At 39.5% G+C, this 21,745-nt stretch overlaps 1 protein-coding gene across 1 annotated transcript in view; it reads right to left on the minus strand.

Moving 5' to 3' along the window:
• Window positions 1–1,290: 1,290 nt before the first annotated feature.
• The window catches only part of LOC113070299 (single-stranded DNA-binding protein 3-like), a 60,491-nt gene continuing 40,036 nt past the window's right edge, over window positions 1,291–21,745 (minus strand). Inside the window, exons 5-18 of the mRNA XM_026243540.1 lie at window positions 12,650–12,739; window positions 8,152–8,235; window positions 6,319–6,378; window positions 6,157–6,223; window positions 5,974–6,041; window positions 4,745–4,812; window positions 4,613–4,658; window positions 4,497–4,532; window positions 4,347–4,401; window positions 4,089–4,159; window positions 3,939–4,017; window positions 3,820–3,848; window positions 2,730–2,828; window positions 1,291–2,537 (exon numbers count right to left, since the gene is read on the minus strand). Of these exons, the coding sequence (XP_026099325.1) occupies window positions 2,508–2,537; window positions 2,730–2,828; window positions 3,820–3,848; window positions 3,939–4,017; window positions 4,089–4,159; window positions 4,347–4,401; window positions 4,497–4,532; window positions 4,613–4,658; window positions 4,745–4,812; window positions 5,974–6,041; window positions 6,157–6,223; window positions 6,319–6,378; window positions 8,152–8,235; window positions 12,650–12,739 (882 nt within the window). The 3' untranslated portion in view covers window positions 1,291–2,507. The remainder of the gene's footprint in view (window positions 2,538–2,729; window positions 2,829–3,819; window positions 3,849–3,938; window positions 4,018–4,088; window positions 4,160–4,346; window positions 4,402–4,496; window positions 4,533–4,612; window positions 4,659–4,744; window positions 4,813–5,973; window positions 6,042–6,156; window positions 6,224–6,318; window positions 6,379–8,151; window positions 8,236–12,649; window positions 12,740–21,745) is intronic.

Raw genomic sequence — 21,745 nt, forward strand, 5'->3', positions numbered from 1 at the left:
ATGCATATTTCCCTCTCAAACATGTCTAATGTTACATTATTATACATTACAACAGAAGTGAAGAGATGGCCAACAACTGGACGATGAAGCAGGGCAATGAGCAACTACACAATTCCAGCCTTCAGGACCTTTAATTCAATGTTAAATTGCTGAAATTTCTAATATGGTTACACATTTGATGGTTAATTGATCTTGTGTTATCACATTCATATAGACTCCGTTATCTTTCCGTTTTGTTCAAAAATCACAAAATTCTCTTGAGCAACACAAAACATTTTGTTTGTGTTTGAAGAATTATTTTTTTAAGAAATCAATGCATATGATACTTAATTTACAATAAGAGTGACCATCGATCTGCTGCTTTTTACAGCAAAAGCATCTCTTTAAAATACAAAAGCACAAACAGATTCTTTATAACTTATTTTCAGCTGTACTCATTGGTTGTGACTGACATATCAAAACATGTCAATGATATCAAAATGCTTTTTACAGTATTTACAGGAAACCAAAGGTCAGGAGCGAGGGGCAAGAAAGGTAAAAGGGCTGCGTACCAGACAAACTGAAGACCAGCGTGGAAATCCCTTCAAAACTTACCAGGAGGCTGAGCCTGGTTCACTCAAATGGCCAAAAAACAGCATGATCTTAATAGTCAGTGGACAAAAGCATTTTAAACTGGACTTTCATCCTGTAATGAAGCACTGATTAAATAACTGTAGGCATGAAATGGCTGGATTAATGAGGTTACAAATTTGTCAACAGGAATTTTTGTCAATTATTGATTAAGTGTAGCTCACTAAAACCAGTCATATTTCACCCAAAAACAAAAGAACAATTATAATTCTTATTTTTGTTGTTCATATTAAAACAAATTTGTACAATTATATATATATATATATATATATATATATATATATATATATATATATATATATTAGACAAACACGTATTGTAACAATTATTCATTGTTTTTTTGATTTTTTAAATATAATTTAGGTTTTATATTTAATACAAATATTAAATGTCATTTCTATGTTAATTTGAAAATGTAATACAAATTAGAATCTATTGTTACATTTAACAGTTATTTCACAGCATTTCTTATTAATTTATTTTATATAATTAAGCACATTCCATACGCATATACTTTAATGCCAGTGTAGGGGTAAAACATTACCCAGACTTTTTTTTAAGTGATTTTCCTTCTTTTTCCTTGATTGATATCCTCATTTTGCACCAAAAATGTTGCGAGTGCAACCTCATTTGAAGAAAGACATGGAACCACACATGAGCTTCACAGACAAGTAGTGTATTGAAAATACCAATAAGGTCCATGACCAAAAAAAAAAAAAAAAGAGATATTTACAGACATGGGACTATAGAGCACAAGGAAACTCGTGCTTGTAAAAGCAGCCTGCCTCAAACTACTGTTACAAACACGTGGGTATAATATTTCTAAAAAGACTTGGAAAACAACGTGGCAAACACATAGTGGCAAAATTACAATGAACACAAATGATATCGTAACTGTCAGTGGCAAATCACCTAGAATGGATGGTAAATTGTATTATTATTGACCGTTCATGACCAAGGCAAGAATAGATGGCAGTGAATATGCAACGTCACCCTTTTAGACTTCGAAATGTACTCCAATCTTTTAATACAGTGCTGATGCATTAAATCAGTGATTGTAGCCACTTTTTGTTTACAGAGACACAAAAACTGAGGTTTTACATCTCGGTAGTGATGGCATCAGAACACAGGAAGAGGTATATGCAGACATCTGACGAAACAAACTCAAACGAAGAGACATACAAATACCTAAAATCATGTAAACAGAAGTGTCATTGTGCATTTGAATGTGTGCTTATTCGATCATTGATGTTGTTGAGATACAAATGTGCCCTTTACAGGAAAATCCATAAAATTATGAGTCATCATCATAGCAATTATGAAAATTATAACAATAATATTATCAATAATATACAAATATATTGTAATGAGACCATTCCTGCCCCCAGCGTCACCACTTTAGCTTTTTCCATTTTAAAATGTACACAGCAATCAAAACAACCGCTAGTTTCAGTGTTTCATTGCTGACAAAAAAAAATAAAAATAGAGAAAACATGGATAGTTATGAAGTGTCTTCCTGGCACAGTCCCACACACGCGCATATGTACAAACACACACACACACGGTGGTTTAATCGGGGGCCCTTAGTGTCCCGATCCAGTGACGAAGCCTGGCAGGCAAGTTGAGTCCGTCAGGAGGCCCGATGCCTGCTTTCTTTCGGCTTTGTACTGGGCGTCCTTCGCTCTGTGGCCACGCCGAGTGGCTGAAAGGCGCCATCGCGCCAGCACAGAGTGTTTGACAGAGTTTGGGGAGTTGAAGATTGAGCCAACAGAAAAAAAAAAAAAACCAACAACATGCCAAACGCAGCAGAGATGAGGATAACAGGAAGTGGGATGGGGGATGGGTTAGAAAAATAAAAACAAAAGAAAACAGAAAAATCACACACTCATCGTCATGTTGGGTGAATACTGCAACGAGAAGAGGGGAAGGGGAAGGTGGAGGGACAAAATGAGATTACGCAACAGATAATACTGACCATTTACGTTAAATCATGAGCCGATATTTAGACTAACTACTGCATAAAGTGAATTTAGGCATCACTGTAATCTACAAGTGCATACAAGAGAGATCTAGAGCGGACAGGTGTGATGCGGACTTACACTTTCACTTTGGAATGGGTTTAAGAAGTTGCCTGCCATCTCCCCGTCGTCCCGCGGAGTTCCTGGGGGATTCATACCTGCCATGTTGTTCGGAGAGTTCTAGAAACCCAGATGTAGGATGATTAGAGACGTAAGCTAAAATGCTCACAAATAGAGTTAATGGCATCTAATAAAAAAACTTGTGGAAGCATGATACTAAATTTTAGTCAATAATGACGAGCCGATAATTAGGGATGCACCCTAATACCACATATTCCAGAGCGAGTCTGATACCGATATTGTTATTTTTGGTACTTTCTGATATGGACACCTTTATTTTAATATTTTGTACAGAAACTCAAAAAATTGAGTCAACGGCATCTAACAAGAAAGTCACTGATACACAACACTAAAAAAAAAATAATTTAATCTTAAAAACTAAAATAATCATTCAAATAAGTGAATGAGGCATCACAGTGAGTGTTAGAGGATGGCAAAGGTAATCTAAAAGTAAAATGCCAAAAATCAGAATGAACAGTTAAATATTTAATCTCAGTCAATACTGATGTATTTAAAAAATTCTCATATCAGCCAATAACCGATATTAAACCGATATTTTGTGCATCTCTAAAGAGATTAAAGAGAATAAGGGAAATGCATATCAGTTTTGTTATGGTTAACTGAAACCACTGACATTATTATTAAATTAAAAACTTAGAAAACTAGAAAATTAGAAATGTTGCCTCGGCAACTAGCTGAAAAATATATTTCAACGCAATCACAAAAATGACTAAAACTGAAAAATAAAGCTAAATAGAAATATACAAAAATAAAACAAATGAAAATTGCCAAAAGAACAAAATTACTAAAATTTAAATATGCTTCAAACTGAAATGTGCATGAACACAAGAGGCGGGGTTTATCGCATCAACCAATCACAGCCAAACATAACCTATCGCAATCACAATGGAGGCATTTCCTCACGTGATTTTCCCCCATTCATTCTCAATTACCCTCCACTAATCTCACCACACGCCCCTGACTCAAATTCAAAATAATACAACATAAAATATAAATAACACTGATACATTTATGTCCAGGCAGTTCTCACCTTTGTCAACCCATCCATATCACCCGAGCCTGTAATCAAAAGCAGTTATGAGAACCATTTGAAATGTCAAAACATTTCTTATTTTGTATGTTTTCGCTATTTGTATGATGAAGTCTCACCTAAAGAACCGTTCATATGGTGCGGCTCCATCGATCCCATTCCACCCATCGAACCGTCGGGCCCCGGCCCCATTGGGAACTGCTGAAACACACATTCTGTTAACAAAGGACTAAACCATGTTCCATACTGCATTAGATCCGTCAACTTACATTCGGTCTGTTGCCACCAGGGCCGATTGGATTCATCATCGTGTAAATGTTTTCACTGGAATTCGTCGAGTCTACGTGGAAACAGATAACACTGCAAAGGAACATTCTCCGCAATCCGATGTATCCAAATAACATTTCCCAAAACAAGAGCTTTTCAAGCTAATTTCCAGTCACTGAGGTCATTTCTCAACTGTTTTGATGAACTTTCAATAAAAGAAGATTGATATGAAAATCAGATAAAATTCAAGCAAAACTGACCTCCTGGGCTTGGCATGATGGGAGTTCCTGGAGGTCCGCCACCTCCTGGAGGCCCCTGCAAGATGAGCATGGAAAATGATTACTCACAAAGAACATTTCGGACAAACAGAGAGAGAGACGGTGAGACAAAATGTTATGTGTAGAACTCACCACATAGTTTCCTGGTGATGAAGACGAGTATGCTATCTGTGGGAAGAAGAGATATTAAGAAGCTGTTTCTAATGAAGATTAATTGAGATATTAAAATGACTGGAAGTGGAGCTCACCGAGTTTGCGTTAGGGTTAGGCCAAGGCCCCCGACCTCCCGGAACCCTTGAAAACACAAGACGCAACGTTAGTGTGTGTATAGAAGCGTGGCATAGACAGCGTGAGTGTGTTATACCAAGGTGGAGACTCACATGTTCATACCAGGCATTCCAGGACCACCGAGAGAGTTTGGAGGAGGCCTCATTCCACCGCCGTAGTTCTGCAAAACCAGATATGACAAAAGTTAACCTATATATGAAATATGTTATGGCACTGCAACAAGAAAGTCAAATTTTTTGGAAATTTTGTAATTTACTCTGGTAAATGTTGATTCAACAACTCATCTACAATTATTTTTAATAATACTAGTATAATAACTATAGGCAGGGTTGCCACATTTCTTGATTAATGAAATAAATAAAATATTAGTATTTTGTAATTTCATTGATCAAAAAATGTGGCAAAATATATTTATTATAACACTCTTTCTACTTTTCTTGCTTGTTTATTTATTTGTTTGTTTACAATAAATAATGAAGAACATTACAAGGCTTTTTAATAGGTTTATTTAGTTTTTAATAAGGCTTTACTTAATTCTAGATAATAATAAATAAAATGTATACTTTGTAGAATTGTAATGGTTTTAATTAGCAACATAATACGTAATATATGGGGAATTAAATAATAAGTAATAATACATTAAATTTATGAAGGCTTATTTTAATTAATGTCTTTATACATTTAAATCGATATTAAAATATAATATCTAATATCCAGATACATATTGTATATCAATGCACAATAAATAATAAACTAAATAAATATTTTCTATTAGATTTATTAATAAGACAACATATTAACAGTAATGATAATAATAATATTAATAATTTAACTATACTTATAAATACATAAATACTCTATAAATATCTTTTAGTATGTATATATATATATATATATATATATATATATATATATATATATATATATATATATGTGTGTGTGTGTGTGTGTGTGTGTGTGTGTGTATGTGTGTGTGTATATATATATATATATATATATATATATATATATATATATATATATGTATATATATATATATATATATATATATATATATATATATATATATATATATGTGTGTGTGTGTATATGTATATATATATATATATATATATATATATATATATATATATATATATATATATATATATATATATATATATATATAACATGTATTTATTTATTTATTCATTCATTTAAACTCATTTTATTTATGCATGTTTACATTTCTCTGATATTTCCAGGGTTTCTATGATTATATCCTGTACAGGTTCCCAATCTAAGCACTACTGTTTGATTGACAGGTTGACTGTCAGCTAACCTGTGGGCCCATGCCTCCCATTCCTCTGGGTGGGTTCATCCTCATCGGGCCGCCCATGTTTGGATGTCCTGACGGGGTAGAGGAAGCACAATCATTTTACAAATTCCTGAGTGATTAGAGCTCCTCCATAGCAAATTTCCTCAATCACAGCTGGTTGTAAAAGTGTATGGGGCAGTGCGGTACCTTGCGGTCTGGTGGGGTCCAAATTGTTTGGCAGGAGCGGCTGTGACCCTGGGACTCCAACGGGAGGCTGAAACCAAGAGAAAGAGAGCATGAAATAAGTGCCAACCAGAGAAAACCGCAATAGCAAACTCCAGAAATGAAAGGTTGTGGGTGGGTCAGTACCTGATTTGGCATGCGGAGTGATGGGCGGGGTCCACCTGGGTACCGTGGAGACATGAAAGGCTAAGGGGAGAGAAGATAGGGGCTGTCAATCAAAAGACGCCACTGCTAACCTCTCATTAGCATAACAGTAGTATTTTAACATTATATGTTGCTGTCAATTCTTCAGAAAATTAACTCTTGCTTCACTTGATAGAAATTATACTCTATACCTCTGATGATTATATATTAATTTTCCAAAAGTGATTTATAGCATAAACAGCAACAAAACAGGAAAAAAAATCCTAAGGATTTATAACAAACTAAAAGAAATATTACAGATGTGTTTGAACTGCGCAGTGCAATAGTAACCAGCAGAGGGCACAATAACTGTATGAAAGACATCTGTTTGAGCCTAAAGAGAAAAACTCAAACATCAGTTCTCTCTCCACGCTGACATGGTGAGACTTCTGCTATCAGATATATGGTATTTGAAACAAGACTTCATAGCGAGAACCAAGACAGAAAGAGGATGGACATGAGAGCAGTAAGAGAGACTGAAGATCATCCTAACCAGGCGGGAAGCGACAAGTTACAGCAACAAGTAATTTGTCTATCCACACTGAAAGCACAAACACTGCCAGACGCCACATGATCACAGTAAAATAAGAATCTATTTCAGGTTACGAGGCACTGGATTTTTAACCAGAGAGTTCACTGTGGTTGAGGTCAAAAACTATAAAATGATTTATTGCTCAAAGCTTAATTGCATCACAGAGTAATAAGTCACTTTCGTAGGGGTTTGATCCCACAACCTTTAGGATTGAAATATTTGTTCAAACTTCATTGTTTCGTCAAGTGTGTGTATTCGGAAGGGTGTGTTGGTGTTTGCAAATTTGCGTTAGACTGCCTGTGTTTATGCTCGTATGTGTAAACACAGGAGCATGTTTGTGTGTCTGTGCGTGTTGCATTATTAATAGGATATTGATGGACTATGAAGGACTGAGTGCAGGGTGTAGGGAGGGACCAGGTCTGAAGAGTCCCGGGCTAGATGAACTTCTACTCCTCACGGGCCGGGCCGCAGCCTGCATTATTTATTCGGCAACATCGTCACAGTTAGCGAGGAATGTGTGTGTGCATTTGTGTGTGTTTTCAGAGATAACGGAGAATGAAGTAATGTACTGCTTTCTGCTCTATCTAGGAAAGGGTCACGATAGTCAACCAGCTGTCCAAAAATTTAACTGACTAGATTAGATTTTTCTTATCATTTTAATCTTCAAATACGTATTATTTATGCATAATATAACATACATATTTGACTTACTTAGAATTAATAATTTAATCATTCCTGTAGCTCAAATAGTACAGTCAAGAAACACCAAGGGTTTGATTTCAAGGGAATTTATGAACTGATAAATTGTATTCCTTTAATGCAATGCAATGCAAGTCACTAATAATAATGTACCATAACCCTACTGTATTAAAAACAGTCTAATTTAATTTAAATCTAATTATTAAAATTATTGTACCAACTCTAAGGTCATAGGTTCGATTCCCAATAACTAATACACTGTATACCTTGCTAATACACTGTATACCTTGAATGCAATATAGGTTGCATTGGATAAAAGCTTCTCCCAAGTGTGTAAAATGTAAATAAAGGGTCAAAGCATACTTTTTCCAGGAATAAAGGGGGTCAATTTTGGGAATGAATGGAAGAAAATAAAAATTTAAGGTGTGAAGACGGAAAGGGTGAAATGAAAGCTGCACCACAGGTTCTCCTTATATTACACTTGTGTCTATTTCACAGGTTATATGTGAGGAAGTGAAAGAAAACGGGGGGGACGAGGGTCTTACCTGGCCGTGTGGCCCCATCATGGGGTTGTTGGGGTTGTGTGGAGGGGGCTGTGAGTGTGGTGATGGTTGTGACCCGGGTGGGCCCTGAGAAAAGGAAGAAAAAGAGAAAAAATAAAAGAAATTACACTTAAAAACCGACAGACATGCCATTAAATTGGTCTTTACTGAAGCTGGTTAACCAACAAAGTCTCAATGTTTAAGGTAGTTTAAGAAAAACTGATAATTCCAATGGTCTCTTGTAACAATCCAGCCTAGGTTGGTAATAAATCTACCCTTTATTCCCCAGCAAAGGACATCTCCTACAGGGCTGAGCAGCTGCTGAACCCCATAACAGAGCTCCACCACAAGGCCTCCTCCATGACTCTCAATGGAGTCCATTATGGGTAAGTGGGAAAGGCATATGGCCTATACAGAGATGCCCGTTCCAGCGCCACATCCCTGTAGAGTGACTGAGGAACAACTTGGGCTTGATTGTATTCATGTGTGTGTGTCTTGGTTGAGGAGGGGGGTGTTTGTTAAATGAAGCAATTAATAAAATCATTTTCTACCCAGCTAAGGAGATAACGGCTTGGCACCGAACTACAAGCCCATCAAGAGCAGCCCCTCCCGCCGAGAAAGGGAACAGCACATAGTATTCCTAGTGGGACAGTGGCATAGAGGACAGCAACCACAAGTCCAATTGTTTGAGGGAAGCAATGCTGCTTCCTGACCGAAAGGGGGCAGTGTGTAGCTACTTGCCGTGTAACTGCCGGCACACAAAGTACCAAGCAAAACAAAGCATGGAACAGCAACACAAGGCATATTTCATTGTTGTCTTTGTGTACATTACGAAAAGAATTAGGACCACTTCTTTGGCAAAAGCCACGGGATTGTGCAATTCACATTTCTGAGGGTGTGCTGCTTCAGAAGGAGGGTTTACAGTAGTCTTGGAAGTAATTATTCTGATAAGTGCAGCTGCCACAGAATCGGTCACAAACCGAGACGATAAATGTGTCGTACCATACAGGATCTAAACATCATCGAAAAGCTCCAGTGGTCAAAAATGTCGAGAAATCTTGCAAGCATATGCGTAGCAGAGAGGTACTTTGACTTTAAAGTCACACTAATTGATGCAACTAATTAATTAGATTACTGTGCAAAAAGTACAACTGTCAGGAAATTTGTCGCAAACTGTGACAATGACATGCCAGACGGGATCTAGATGTTAACAAAGACACATCTAGCTGACGAAAATGCCAATATAAATGTATTTTGACCTCAGAAGTAACCGTAAATGATGCAAACTCAAATCAAAACCATCCGTAAGGCTACAACTTGGAATGCAAGAAAACACGAACCAAAATAGAAAGCATATTGAGATTTGTTTGGGTATAGGGACATTCCCATGTCAACAGGACTACAACGTTGTAAGGTGTTGGACCTATTTCAATGTCCCAGGACTCCTACACCTCGCAGAAGTATGAACACGATCCTCCAGTCCTTTTAACCTTGACAGAACTCTCCCTCTCTAGAGTCCATCAGTCTTTCACTTTTCTCAGTGTTCTGTTGGTTTTCAAGAGGTTTTTGTTGGAGAAGCGCTGATGAAATTCTCCCACCTTCTTCCCTCAAAACAAACCCATCCATTTCAGATGTTTCCAGCTAAACTTGAAACTATTTCTCTATTTTTTTTTTCTCCTTGACTATGCTCCCTCCCTGCCTCCCCCTTGCTAGTCTGTCCTCCCAAGAGTAGCTGGTGCAGTAGTTTCGACGTGAAGATTATTGAAGAGGCCAACCCATGCAATGAGAGAGAGAAAAAAAAAGCAAGAAATCTTAAAAAATGTCCAAGATCTGGGCTAGACGCCAGCGTGCAAGCTTAGTGTTTCTCTCCCTAAACTCTCCGTCTCTCTGCAGGAGGTTGCCGGGAGTGTGTGGCTGCGAGGTACAGATTTTGAGTCTAGAGAGAGGGTGTACATGAGGGTTTAGTCCTCTTCACCTTCGTCCCCGTCTCGCAGGGCCGCACAGATCACACAGCAGCTACTGCGGTCGCATGTGTTAATTATCGCCACTGCATCTGGAGCTGCACTGAAGACATGGCTGCATAGCTCCACTACCAAAATGTTTTTGCTCACTAGAGTACCAGTATATCTTACAGTATTGGCTTTGTCCCTATTTGTTTGCTGGGCATGACTGGACAACATGCAATTTGGCAAGTTATTCGTGTTTATTGAATAAATGCTATTCAGATTTAGGGAGTTCTTCAACAGAACGTTCCAAACTGATAACTTCAATGTTTGACTTTTTGACTGAAGCAAAAAAAGTTTTCAGAGATAGATATGTATTCATGACCAACAAAGAAATAATTAGAGAAATAAAAAGAACAACAGACCAAAAGACGTGCAAAGGAGGCGCCAAAGCACAAATGTCCGCCTTTCGAAACGGAAACCGTCAGAATCCGCATGGATCGCAACCTGTTCCAATCACAATTCTATTAAAAACGTCCACAAAAAGAGCAGATCCAATTATTAGCACAACTGTGTACAGCAGTCGTGGCTGACGCAAGTGGGAGGGAGCAGCAGTTAGCTCTTGAGAGGTGTGAAAGAGTGATATACTGGCCACTAGGATATATGCCAAGATATAATTGGTGTCACCAGACCACAGCCACTGGTCGCGTGGAATCGGGGAGCGTACAAGGAACGCACGTGGGCCTTTTTGGAATTGTTGCCACATTGCCATCTCTCTCTTCCTTCCTTCCTTTCATTCTTTTCATTTTCTGTCTTCACTCTCTCCATGCCTCTCTTCTGCCATGCCCTGGGCTGCTACCAAGAGGGAATTACTGCAGTGGAGCACAAAGTCCTCCCTCTTCCTCCCTTTCTTAGTTCTCTCTCTCTTTCCCTCTCGCTCTTATGCACACAGATACTATTTATAGAATGCAATGTCACTCACGCAACAGTCAGATCACTCCCTGCTCTGAACACGGCTCATACAACATTAACACTCTCCTCCTCAACTCAAAGACCATGTCAGGGTTCTTTATGACAATCCATGTGACGCTCTACCTGATGCTCATCTCAGCATCTGCTGCTTTATGGGATGCTCTATCAGCTGTTCTACCTGACAATATGTAACATTCTAAAAGCAGTTTTCTCAATGCCACTCTATCTGATGTTATAATTGATTATAGGATGCTCTATCTGACACTCTATCGGATGCTCTAACCTATCTAATGTTCAATTTGTCGTATTGGATCTTCTTATCTAATTGACTCCATTGGATCCTCTATTTGCTGCTCTGTCGGATGCTTTATCAGATGTTCCATCTAATCTGCCTGATGTTACATACACCATCAGATTTTCTATCAAATGAATCTTGTTACATATAAACTCTATGGGACGCTCTATCTGCCACTCTTTCCTCATCTTCTGACATTCTATCTACCCTTTTGGTTGCTCTATCTCACCTATTGATATTAATCTCTGTCAAAGTATCTGCTGCTCTATCAGGAGCTCTATCAGAGTTAGATGTTCCATATTCCATCTAATCTACCTGATGTTTGACAAGATTTTAAATACACTGTTTCAGTTTTTCTATCTAATGAATCTTATGGTTTACATACACCATGTGGGATCTTCTATCTACTCTAAACTTATCTGATGTTTTACTAAATATTGAAATCACTGCACCGCCTCTTCTATCTCGTATCTTATCTTTTATTGACTGTACTGGATCCTCTATCTATTCTACTGGAAGTTCCATCTGATGTTCGACAATAAATCCGTCTAACGAATCTTGGCTATGTACTCCATGGGACGCTCCATCTGCCCTGCTATCCACTGCACCTGATGATCGAGCAAACATATCTAATACTCTACTAGATGTTAAATCCTTTGAAGTTAGAGGCAAATATAGCAATTTGTATATGACTTAGATTAAAAACAGAAAGTAACTGATATAATAGTTTGAGGAGCCTACAAAAATTGGACCCAAAAGGGTTATGATATATAATTTGTCTTACTAAGGTAGTGTGTGTTATTTAGGAAGGTGCCTAGCTTTGTCTGACTATAAATAGCTCAATAAAGATCACTATGGCAGAGGAACTCCCACAGGCGCCTTGACTTTGGGAACTATGCCCCTAAGCATTTCCCCAAATCCCAGCACAGAATTTACAATACAAAGATATGTTATGTTGTTAGATATGTGTTGCCAAAGAGCTAAAACCAAAGCACGCATGTTTTTACCCGATTTTGGCCTTAGGGATTAAACTGTCGAGACATTTACACTTATCTCAGATCAGGGGCCATGACTCTATCTGTTTGTGTCAGTGTGAGTTGCTACTGTACTGAACTATTAATTTAGACATGCAAAATAGAAATGAATGGAAATACAGTGAGGGAGAGATAGCGGGGAATAAACATCTGGACAGGGATTAGTAGAACTAAAGGGGGTAAGTGAAAGAAGGGGTGGGGAGAGGGACAGAAAAAACGTTGAACGGGAGGATGGGGGAGGAGAGAGCAGCTCTTACTTGAAAGAAACCGGGAGGCATGGGTCCTCCTGGCATGCCGTCATTGGGCGGCATGTTGCCCATCACAGGGCTGGGAGCTGCTGCCGCACTCTGAAACAGAGAAGCAAGCAAAGCCTGGTCAGAAAATACATTCCAAAGCAAGTTCCACCTTTTAGGCATTCAAACTATTCATTTAAAGTTTGCATGTATGATAGAATACATTAAATAAATCCACTTTTTCTAACAATTCAATAATACAAAAAAATAAAAGAAGAATCTCTCGTCACATATGTGAGCAGTTCTTTAGGCTGAAGCCTGGGCCCCAAACACCCCAGAAAAAAGGGGTCGACGGGGATTACACACGATCCAGCGCCCCCTCCTCCACCCTGTAATCATATCCCTTACTTTCATCTGGGTGGAGGAGGGTAAATCGCCTTAGTGCCTCTGACCCTAATAGCCCAGACACTCACCGCTGACCCTGAGAGGGCAAAGGTCACTGTTCCATGCACCAACATCCACAGACGTCGGTACATGATTATCTCGGTCTTTAGCTCTCACACATATATAGTAGCGAATCAAGCCCTAAAGCCACATGCAAACAAACACACAAATTCAAGATCACACACACCAACAGGATAGACAAGTCGACTTGTAAACAGAAAGACTAAAATTGCTTCGGGCTTCATCCCACCATCACCCAAGTTTGAGAGCTAAGAAATGGTTCGGTTTTAGGCACATTGTTAACGAGTTAAGAAAAAGGGGCTGGAGGCTGGCGCTGGGCAGATAACAGGTGAGTTCGGCCAGGCACCGTGTTTGCATGCAGTGGAGGGATTGCTGAGTGTGTTTGGTTAAGGAGAGGAACGGGCTGAGTGACAGATCGGGCCGGTGAGATTTTGTTTACACAGTGTCTGTTGTAGGTTCAACCAGCACAATAACTCCAACAGCATATAAACGAGGGAAAATACAGAAGGTGTGCAGATGAATAATTTAATTAAAACAGAGATGAACTAAAAGAAAATCACTAGCAAGAATGACCAGCGGCCCATCAGCGGGAACAGGAGTCATCACTGGTAGCTCACACACACATACGCACGCAGCGTGACTCCACTGCACTCAGGTAGAGCGGCAGAGGGCCCAATCGGCTTGTTGCCATGACAACCCAGACCTTGGCTCTCCCGCTCTCCAGTGCCCATTAAAACCCTCAGGCCGTCAATCACTTGCCCGACCGGGGAGCGAAAGAGAGTGAGCACGAGAGAAACAGAGAGGAGAATGAAGATCGAGTTTAAAGGAGCCTGTGGCTTTTGATAGGCCTGGCTGTTTGCTACTGCTATCTCTCTCCCTCTCGACCGCATAAACAGACACATTCCAGTTCCTGTTAACCCTTCTCATACCATGCCGTGGGTGTTTGTCATGCCCTCTTCCCTTAAAGCAAAAACATTTATAAATGAACGGATGTTTCCAAAGGTTTTGACCATTAAAGTGCATTCATGTTTACCATTGTTTGAGTAGGAATTTTGAGTGAGGGGGAAAAGATTTTCCCAAACAGATTTCGCAACTGGTTCAAAATAGTCACATGGATTTGACAATGGAGAGGGGTTTGCTCGAAACATTTTGCCGAAATTTCACTTGTGACAAAAAATGTCAGCCTATAATTTTAGTTTTTACTATACTTTTAGTTTTAACAAAAAAAAAAAAAAAAAAAAAAAAATTATATATATACATACATACATACACACACAATAAGAAACAACACATACACACATTTATTAGGGCTTTGTATCACAAGCAAAGTCACGATACGATACGTTTCATGATACAGAGGCCACGATACGATATGATACATATCACGATACAGGACAGCACTGAATTTCACCTCAGCAGAATTTAGTAAAGCTGCTGTTTATTACGCACTGCATACTATAGTGCAATTTCTAACTATTGGCAGAGCAGGCTGTACAACAGTACAATATAGGTAGTGGAATGTCTTATATGTTTACATTGGGCACTCCTCAGCAAGTACAATATTTTGATTGCTTGCATCTTGTTTTAAAGCCCATAAATAATAATGTAATTGTTCTAATAAATGTATGCCGTACTCGTTCTAATATATATAAATTTTTTTTTTACATTGATAGTAGGTTATCATTGCACAAATTAACACACTCTCTACGTTTAAATACTTCACTGTATCTAACACGCACACACGCTCGCTCACTCACACAGATCACGTTGCGGCCACACTTAGACATTCAGGAACAAACTTTAAGCACTGCCCCACAATTTTATCAACTAAATAGCTTAATCCCTAAATTATCTTTCTAAACACGAAGCTGGTAACCCAGTTGTGTTCCTCTACGGTCAGATTAAACCTAGTTGTAGCCTATATATTATGCTCTATTCTAGGGCTGTGCAATTAATCGCATTCAATTGTAATGCGCATCTCGTCAGTAAAGCCGGTCCAGTAATTAGTAGTAAATCTACATCACCTGCTTTCAGAATGAGCGGCTTTCACTACACAGAGAATTAGGCAAAATCGACTTCATAATCCATAATAATTCGATTTTGAACTCTATATTGCCAATCTTGTCCGTGAACTAAGGCTACCTAAAATAATCATTATTTTGGGAACATTATTGATTGCATAACAGCAGAAAGAATGCAGATCAGAGATTCAGCAATAAATGTACCTAATTAATTATCAATAATCCATGAGTAATATTGGGGGCCTATATGTTCACTTAACATCCACACACACACACACACACACCACTGCCCAAACCCTCTGAAGTAATTAGCCACTGCTGTTTTAATTATCAGTATCAATCGTGGGGCTAGGCTGGGCAGCAGACGGCTGGGGAAAGGCTTAATCTGGGCATTGATCTGGAGCAGGGATCCAGGATGAGGAATGGATCCTTCCTTATCTGTGCTCAGACGAGCAGGGTAACCCAGATCACCAGCCGACAAACACAAGCACATGTTCTCTGGTAACAAGCAGTCACTGGCAACTCGGCACATGCTGAAAGAGTGATACAGTGGCATGGAAAAGCATGAAAGTTAAAGCTGTCATCTTAAATCTTGACTTAACACAAGAACAATATAGTATATACAATATAGTATTCAATTATTTAATTAGACAAAATTACATTAAAAATTATATTAAATAAAAATCTTTATATTAATATCAATCTCTACATGTCACTACATTGATTTGATCTGAGTAGAGCTTATTATTTTTGACAGAAATTTCATTTTTTGGCATCACTAGTCCAAATGTGATTTTTTTTTAAACATCCCCCAAATAAACATCCAAGATATCAGCGTTCTTCTAATTTACTGCATTTCAGCACACTCATCGCCTCCTCCTCTCTTTCTCCCAACATCCCCCGTTTCCAATAACTCTGTCAGTGAAGTTAACTCCATAAAGATTAGCCAGTGAGGACTGGCAGCCATAATCAGCCGTGCTGGCTGACAGATGTGCCTTTTAATCAATGGGGCGCTGGGACGGTAATCTACACTGTGTAACATAGGGAAGCCACTATGACGAGGGGTCTCTCTCTCTATCGCTCACTCTCTTTCCCTCCCATGGCGTCAACAGCTGTTGTATCAATCAGGTGAATTAATTACCAGTAAACAAATCTGCTGAGGAAACCCCTCATGTACACCCCCACCCCACAAACACACACACACACTTATACACATACTGTATTCCCAGAACCCCATTTCTGAATCTCAGTGGCCCACAATTATGCTTGCTCAAGGGCCTAATCATAAGCCATGTACAGAGACAAGCATGTTGATGTGTGTGTGGACAGGTGGAGAGAAAGCTTCCTGCCCAGAACACCTTCTGAGATTGCTGAAGCAGCAGTTGAAAATGGAAAAACAGACGAATAGATACGACAACTATGCGTAGCTCAGCTCCACCTGTTATTTACATCACAGTACCACATTAATGTATTGCACTGAACAAGACAGAGCCAAAAAGCTAATGTGGCTTTGATTAGGTCTTGATAAATTGGAAAAATGAAATAATACAAAACTGCAAAGAAGCCATCATGGCCAAGGTTAATGGAAACTGGATTATTTTACATGTAAATTAAGCTAGACCGGCAGCAGCAACACAGTACTGGGATACGACACATGTTGTGTGCTGCTGGGCATGACCCTGTTTGCCACATTATTGGCCGTGTCAGGTATTTCACAATGGCCTCACATACAAAACATTTTTTTAATAAGCTCCAAACGACTAAGAGAAACCAAGGTCTATGAGCAAGTATGGTATTCATATACCAAACAGATGAAAATGAAATTCACTCTTTATTTATTCGTTACGACCAAGTAAACCCAAAAAGAGACCGTTTATCAACATCTTTCTATAAGTAACATCTTTCATTTCAAACATTTTCATGTCAACTTAAGGCCAATCTACAGTACAAAACATCTAGCGATAAGACAAAGAGAAGAATGGCTCATTCTAAGTGCAGACACATTTAGAAACGAGAGACTGATAGATGTAAGGGAGCAGGAGGGTTGGATAGAATGTAGGAAGGTTTTAATGCCAGTGTTACAATCCTATTTCTAATGTGAAACATGTAAGGTGGTCATATTACAATCCATACATTGCATAAATGGTTGGCGGGAAGGGCGTTCCCAATGGGACCATTGATGTTGCCTGCTGAAAAGGGGAGTTTCCCATCTCTCCCTCCCTTTCTTTCTCTGCTTTCCGTTCACTTCAAGTATGCCCTCTAAGCAGGCAGAATCATTCCTTTTTGGAAAGAGTCTCTGGAGCTCCCGCTACAGGGTTAAGGAGCTTAGCATACTATAGTTAACATTCATGGAGTCTGAACGCTGGGAAAGAGTAGGAAACCTAGCGGGCTGTGGGTACCCAAGAGGAGCTGGAAGTTCAAGGAAAAAGAGAGGGCCTTGGTCCTGCCAGGCAGGGGCTTGAAGAAGGGAAAACATGAACATTCCTTAGACAATGAAGGGTCTGTAGCGCTGGACCTTTGCGCTTGAGGCACCAACAAAAAAGAAATGTAATCAAGGAAAAAAACTGAGCAGGTTGAATTCCTAGATGAAAAATGATAAGAAAAAACTGAGAAGAATTAAGCTGTTGTAAAAATAATGTAGGTAACAAGAACACAGTGTCTAGGCAAAGGAAAAGCAGACATAACACATCAAGTGCCCAAACAAGTTTCTCCATTCTTCAAGCTTCAGCCTGGTTGAAGTGGCTTTGGGTTCCCACAGATGTCCAAATCCACAATCCCTTTATGCAGATTGTGAGTGAAACCACTGAAACAGAGTCAGCCAACTTGTAACCCGGCTGTGGCCAACAGTGGTCAGCCCACCCAGTGGTCGAATCTGGCTTCCATCTACAATAACTCAAGTTCTTTACTTCCATTGGAAGTTATAAAACTGTCAATAGTAGGGCTGTTGCAGTGAGTGAATTTCCCTTGCCGCAATTTTGAGTGGCTCAGTAGCGCGGTATGCATATATATAGATATACAATCTATATGTGTATGTTTTACGATATAGCTAATGAGGCCATATTCAGAAAATAATGAAACCAAAACCAAATAGCGTTGAAACAGGAAGTGAAGTAAACAGAAGAGAATGACAAAATAACGGTCCACATAACTGAACATGAACCTGGAAATAAGATCGTTAGGCTATTGTTAGCCTATATGTATAACAGTTAGTTCTAATCTGATCTTCTACTATGATTGGACAAGAGACTTTCTATAGATATTTCCCCGTGTGCGTTTTAGATGGGCTGTCAGTCAGTGCAGTTAGATTGTTGCGCCACACGGTGGTGGAAAGGGACAGTCATTTAACTACATGTTCAAAATTGCTGATTCATTCATTCCAAGAAAAATGTAATGAAACACGCCATTTAAATCATTTTAACTGAGCGCCACTTTAGAAGGCTCAGTTGACCAGCAATGTGTTGATGCCAAGAAAAAGATTTCGCTTTCCTTAAACACGAAAACCTATTTTCACAAAAATATACGTCTTGGCCCGGATGACACACGCTGGTAATCACACACGCTCAGTCGATCTCGCTCTCATTTACTGTCCGTTTAGGCTTGTTAAGTGCAAATATACAGATCCTCTGTACAAATCAGCATGGTTGTTATCATTAATAACTTGTTAAATATTCAGTCCACATGCATGAAGTGTAAAACGAGATGGGCATTACACTATAGTGCTGCACGATATTGGGAAAAAATGACATTGCGATATTTTATTTTTCTGCAATATATATTGCGATATGAAATCTAATCTATTTTTTTTCTTACAAACAAAAATGGGGTGAGCACACTTACATTCTCATTTTAAATGATTTAAACATCGACACCATCGTGTCAATTGATTAATATGCGCGAGGAAGAGAGAGCAAGACAGCGCTCATGTTGTTTGAAGACGGCTCGCTCGATCACTCTCTGTCGCGCTCTCTCTCTCTCTCTCTCTCTCTCTCTCTCACGCTCTCTCTCTGTCTCTCTCGTGTATCACATTCGTCGAGGGCCGGGGAGCAGCTGGCCCATACGTTTAATGAATAACGGATCAACTACGACAGCCTACATCGCACATCCTGCGATGTGACAATCGTGGATTTGTACATCGCGATATCAATGCTTAAACGACACATCGTGCAGCCCTATTACATAACTAAAAAAGAAAAAATCCCGGTTGCTGCGGTTCTTGTATTCCTCTGTGGTTTGCTGGTCAATAGCGTAGTATTGCGATATTGCGGTTACCGCGACAGTCCTAGTTGATAGATGTGGTAGCATTAATGCTAACCTATCTTCAAAAGTATACAAAAAAATGTCCTCTTAAGGAATCAAAAGCACCTAAATTCTTACAATCACAGCTGCTGAAGAAGAAGGGGCATTTGGGAGCTCGAGCACATTGCTTTTCTCCAACCAGCAGTGTGCAAACGTGTGCATGTCATGCTAACCTGTGCTAGCATCCCATCAATAAATAAACAGCCTCACAGAAATATCTCAACACAGTCTCATGCCCCAGCACATGCTAGGCTACTCTTCATCTATTCTCCTCGGAGAAATAAACAATATTACATTAAAAGAGGTCTCGTAGCTCATGCAAACAAAGGTCGCCCTCAATGGAGTGGTACAATAAGTGGATACAACGAATGAAAGGTACTTTTAGCACATAATCGAATGCACTTTCTTTTTAGTAAGATTCTCATGGTACATGACACAAACAACATGCATTATGAACTAATGTGCATCTAAAGCTTTATCATTCTTGTATGTGTATACTGACCACAATGCACTGCAAATCCCACCACATCTTTACAGAAAAGGTACACAAAAGCCATGATGCTGCACTGAGTCAACAGCTTCACTTAATAGTGATCATTTCTGTCAGAGGAACTACAACACTACTACTAAGATCAGCCGACTTAATCCTTTCAGAGCTCATTTTAATTGCATTATCCCTGTAGGAAATATGGATGGAATGCAACTTCACTTGTGCTGTAATGTGATTACAGTGAGATTGGAAACTAAATATTTGCGGTCAAAGTGTTCAGCAATAGAATGGGGAAATTGATGTGGGTTTGATCCAGTCCTCAAACAATAAATGGGCATTCAGACCCTTGGGACACCAAGAGGACATGTGTCCGGCAAACTCCCAGCCATTCGCTCTAATCTTGATATACTGTTCTGTATCTCTTACATTCTGTCTTTATGCTAATTCTACATGTGAACACAAGAAAACTGCAAAGTACCAGGGGGGGGAAATGGGGTTGTCTGATTCCACACCCTCCCTTCTCTCTTCTCAATCTCTCTCACCACCCCCTCCCACAATAGAGTCTGGGTGTCAGGCATCTCACAGAAGCCGTTGTCATGGTGACAGGTCCTGTCTGTGTTCTGTCCCTAAGGCATTTCGGATCCAGAGAACGCTGTATTTTTGAGAGGTAGAATGAGTCAAAGTGGGATGGAGAGATAAGAAACCAATACACATAGATATTGGCAAAATTAGACTATGCGAATTGATTTAAGAAAGCGACAAGAGTGGGACACAAGGATAAGAGGGAGAAAAGAAGCATTGCCCTTCTTTGACCCACCATTGTTCATCAAATGGGACACCGAGAGGTCAGGGGTGGCATGGACTGGAAAATTGACAGAACGCCCTCCCAGAGCCAGCAAACACAGTAGGCATCTCACACCCCTATTCCTGGCACCCTACGCCCTCCACCTGACCTTTCAGACACCCTCCACCAGTACACTCCAACCCATCTGCCCCAGCATCCTGCCCTATCTCAATAGAGAACTGCATGCAGATCCCCTCTCCTTTCGCTCAGTATCATGTAACACGCCTAGAACACTGTGCACCTGGTACCAGCTAAAATAAGGTCTCCTGGAGGGACCGTGTCAAGAAGGCCACTGACCTCTGAAAAAGATGTCAACAAGTTAGAATACATGAAATAGGGACTTTCCTCAACTGTCCCTTCGACTTGACTTCAAAATGCTTGGTTCCAGACTTTTTTCTCCAAACTATGCGTTCCTGAAAAGTGAGATGTTACCACTAGTCCAGACATCTGGTTTCTTGTCCGTAGCTCCAAATGACCACAACACCTCCAAATTCAAGGGACTAAGAAGTCTGTCCAGCTCAGGAATAGTAGTAAACCTGTCATTTAAAATAAAGAAAATAGCACACAAACGATTCATACATAAGTAGCCTCTCATGCTTAAAAAGCTAAGGATCTGGTGGCCTCTCCTTCATATAATGAAAACACTGCCTAATGCAGCTAACTGCATCCATAGATGCAGTTGCATAACTTCTTGTTTCTTACTTATTACAGCTCTTGACTCCCCCCCCCATAGGGCCATCCAGCATGTTAATTGCAAGGCAAACAATCCGAGAGCCCACATTAACCTCCAGAAGTCTCCCATGAGTGGAGGTTAGTTAAGCCCTTTTCAAAAACCTTAACGTCACTGGACAAGTACCAGTTTGAATGTAATCCCATTGGAAGAGGGACCCCTTCCCTCTACATTTGCACAGCAGGGGAGAGCTGATGAAAGTAGCAGTGATATGAGTCACATCAAAGAAGGTGGGGAGTGAGATGAGCTTTAACGCTTTGTTCGACAACTATTC

This window comes from Carassius auratus, unplaced genomic scaffold (genome assembly GCF_003368295.1).
Source record: "Carassius auratus strain Wakin unplaced genomic scaffold, ASM336829v1 scaf_tig00003710, whole genome shotgun sequence".
NCBI classification, from domain to species: domain Eukaryota; kingdom Metazoa; phylum Chordata; class Actinopteri; order Cypriniformes; family Cyprinidae; genus Carassius; species Carassius auratus.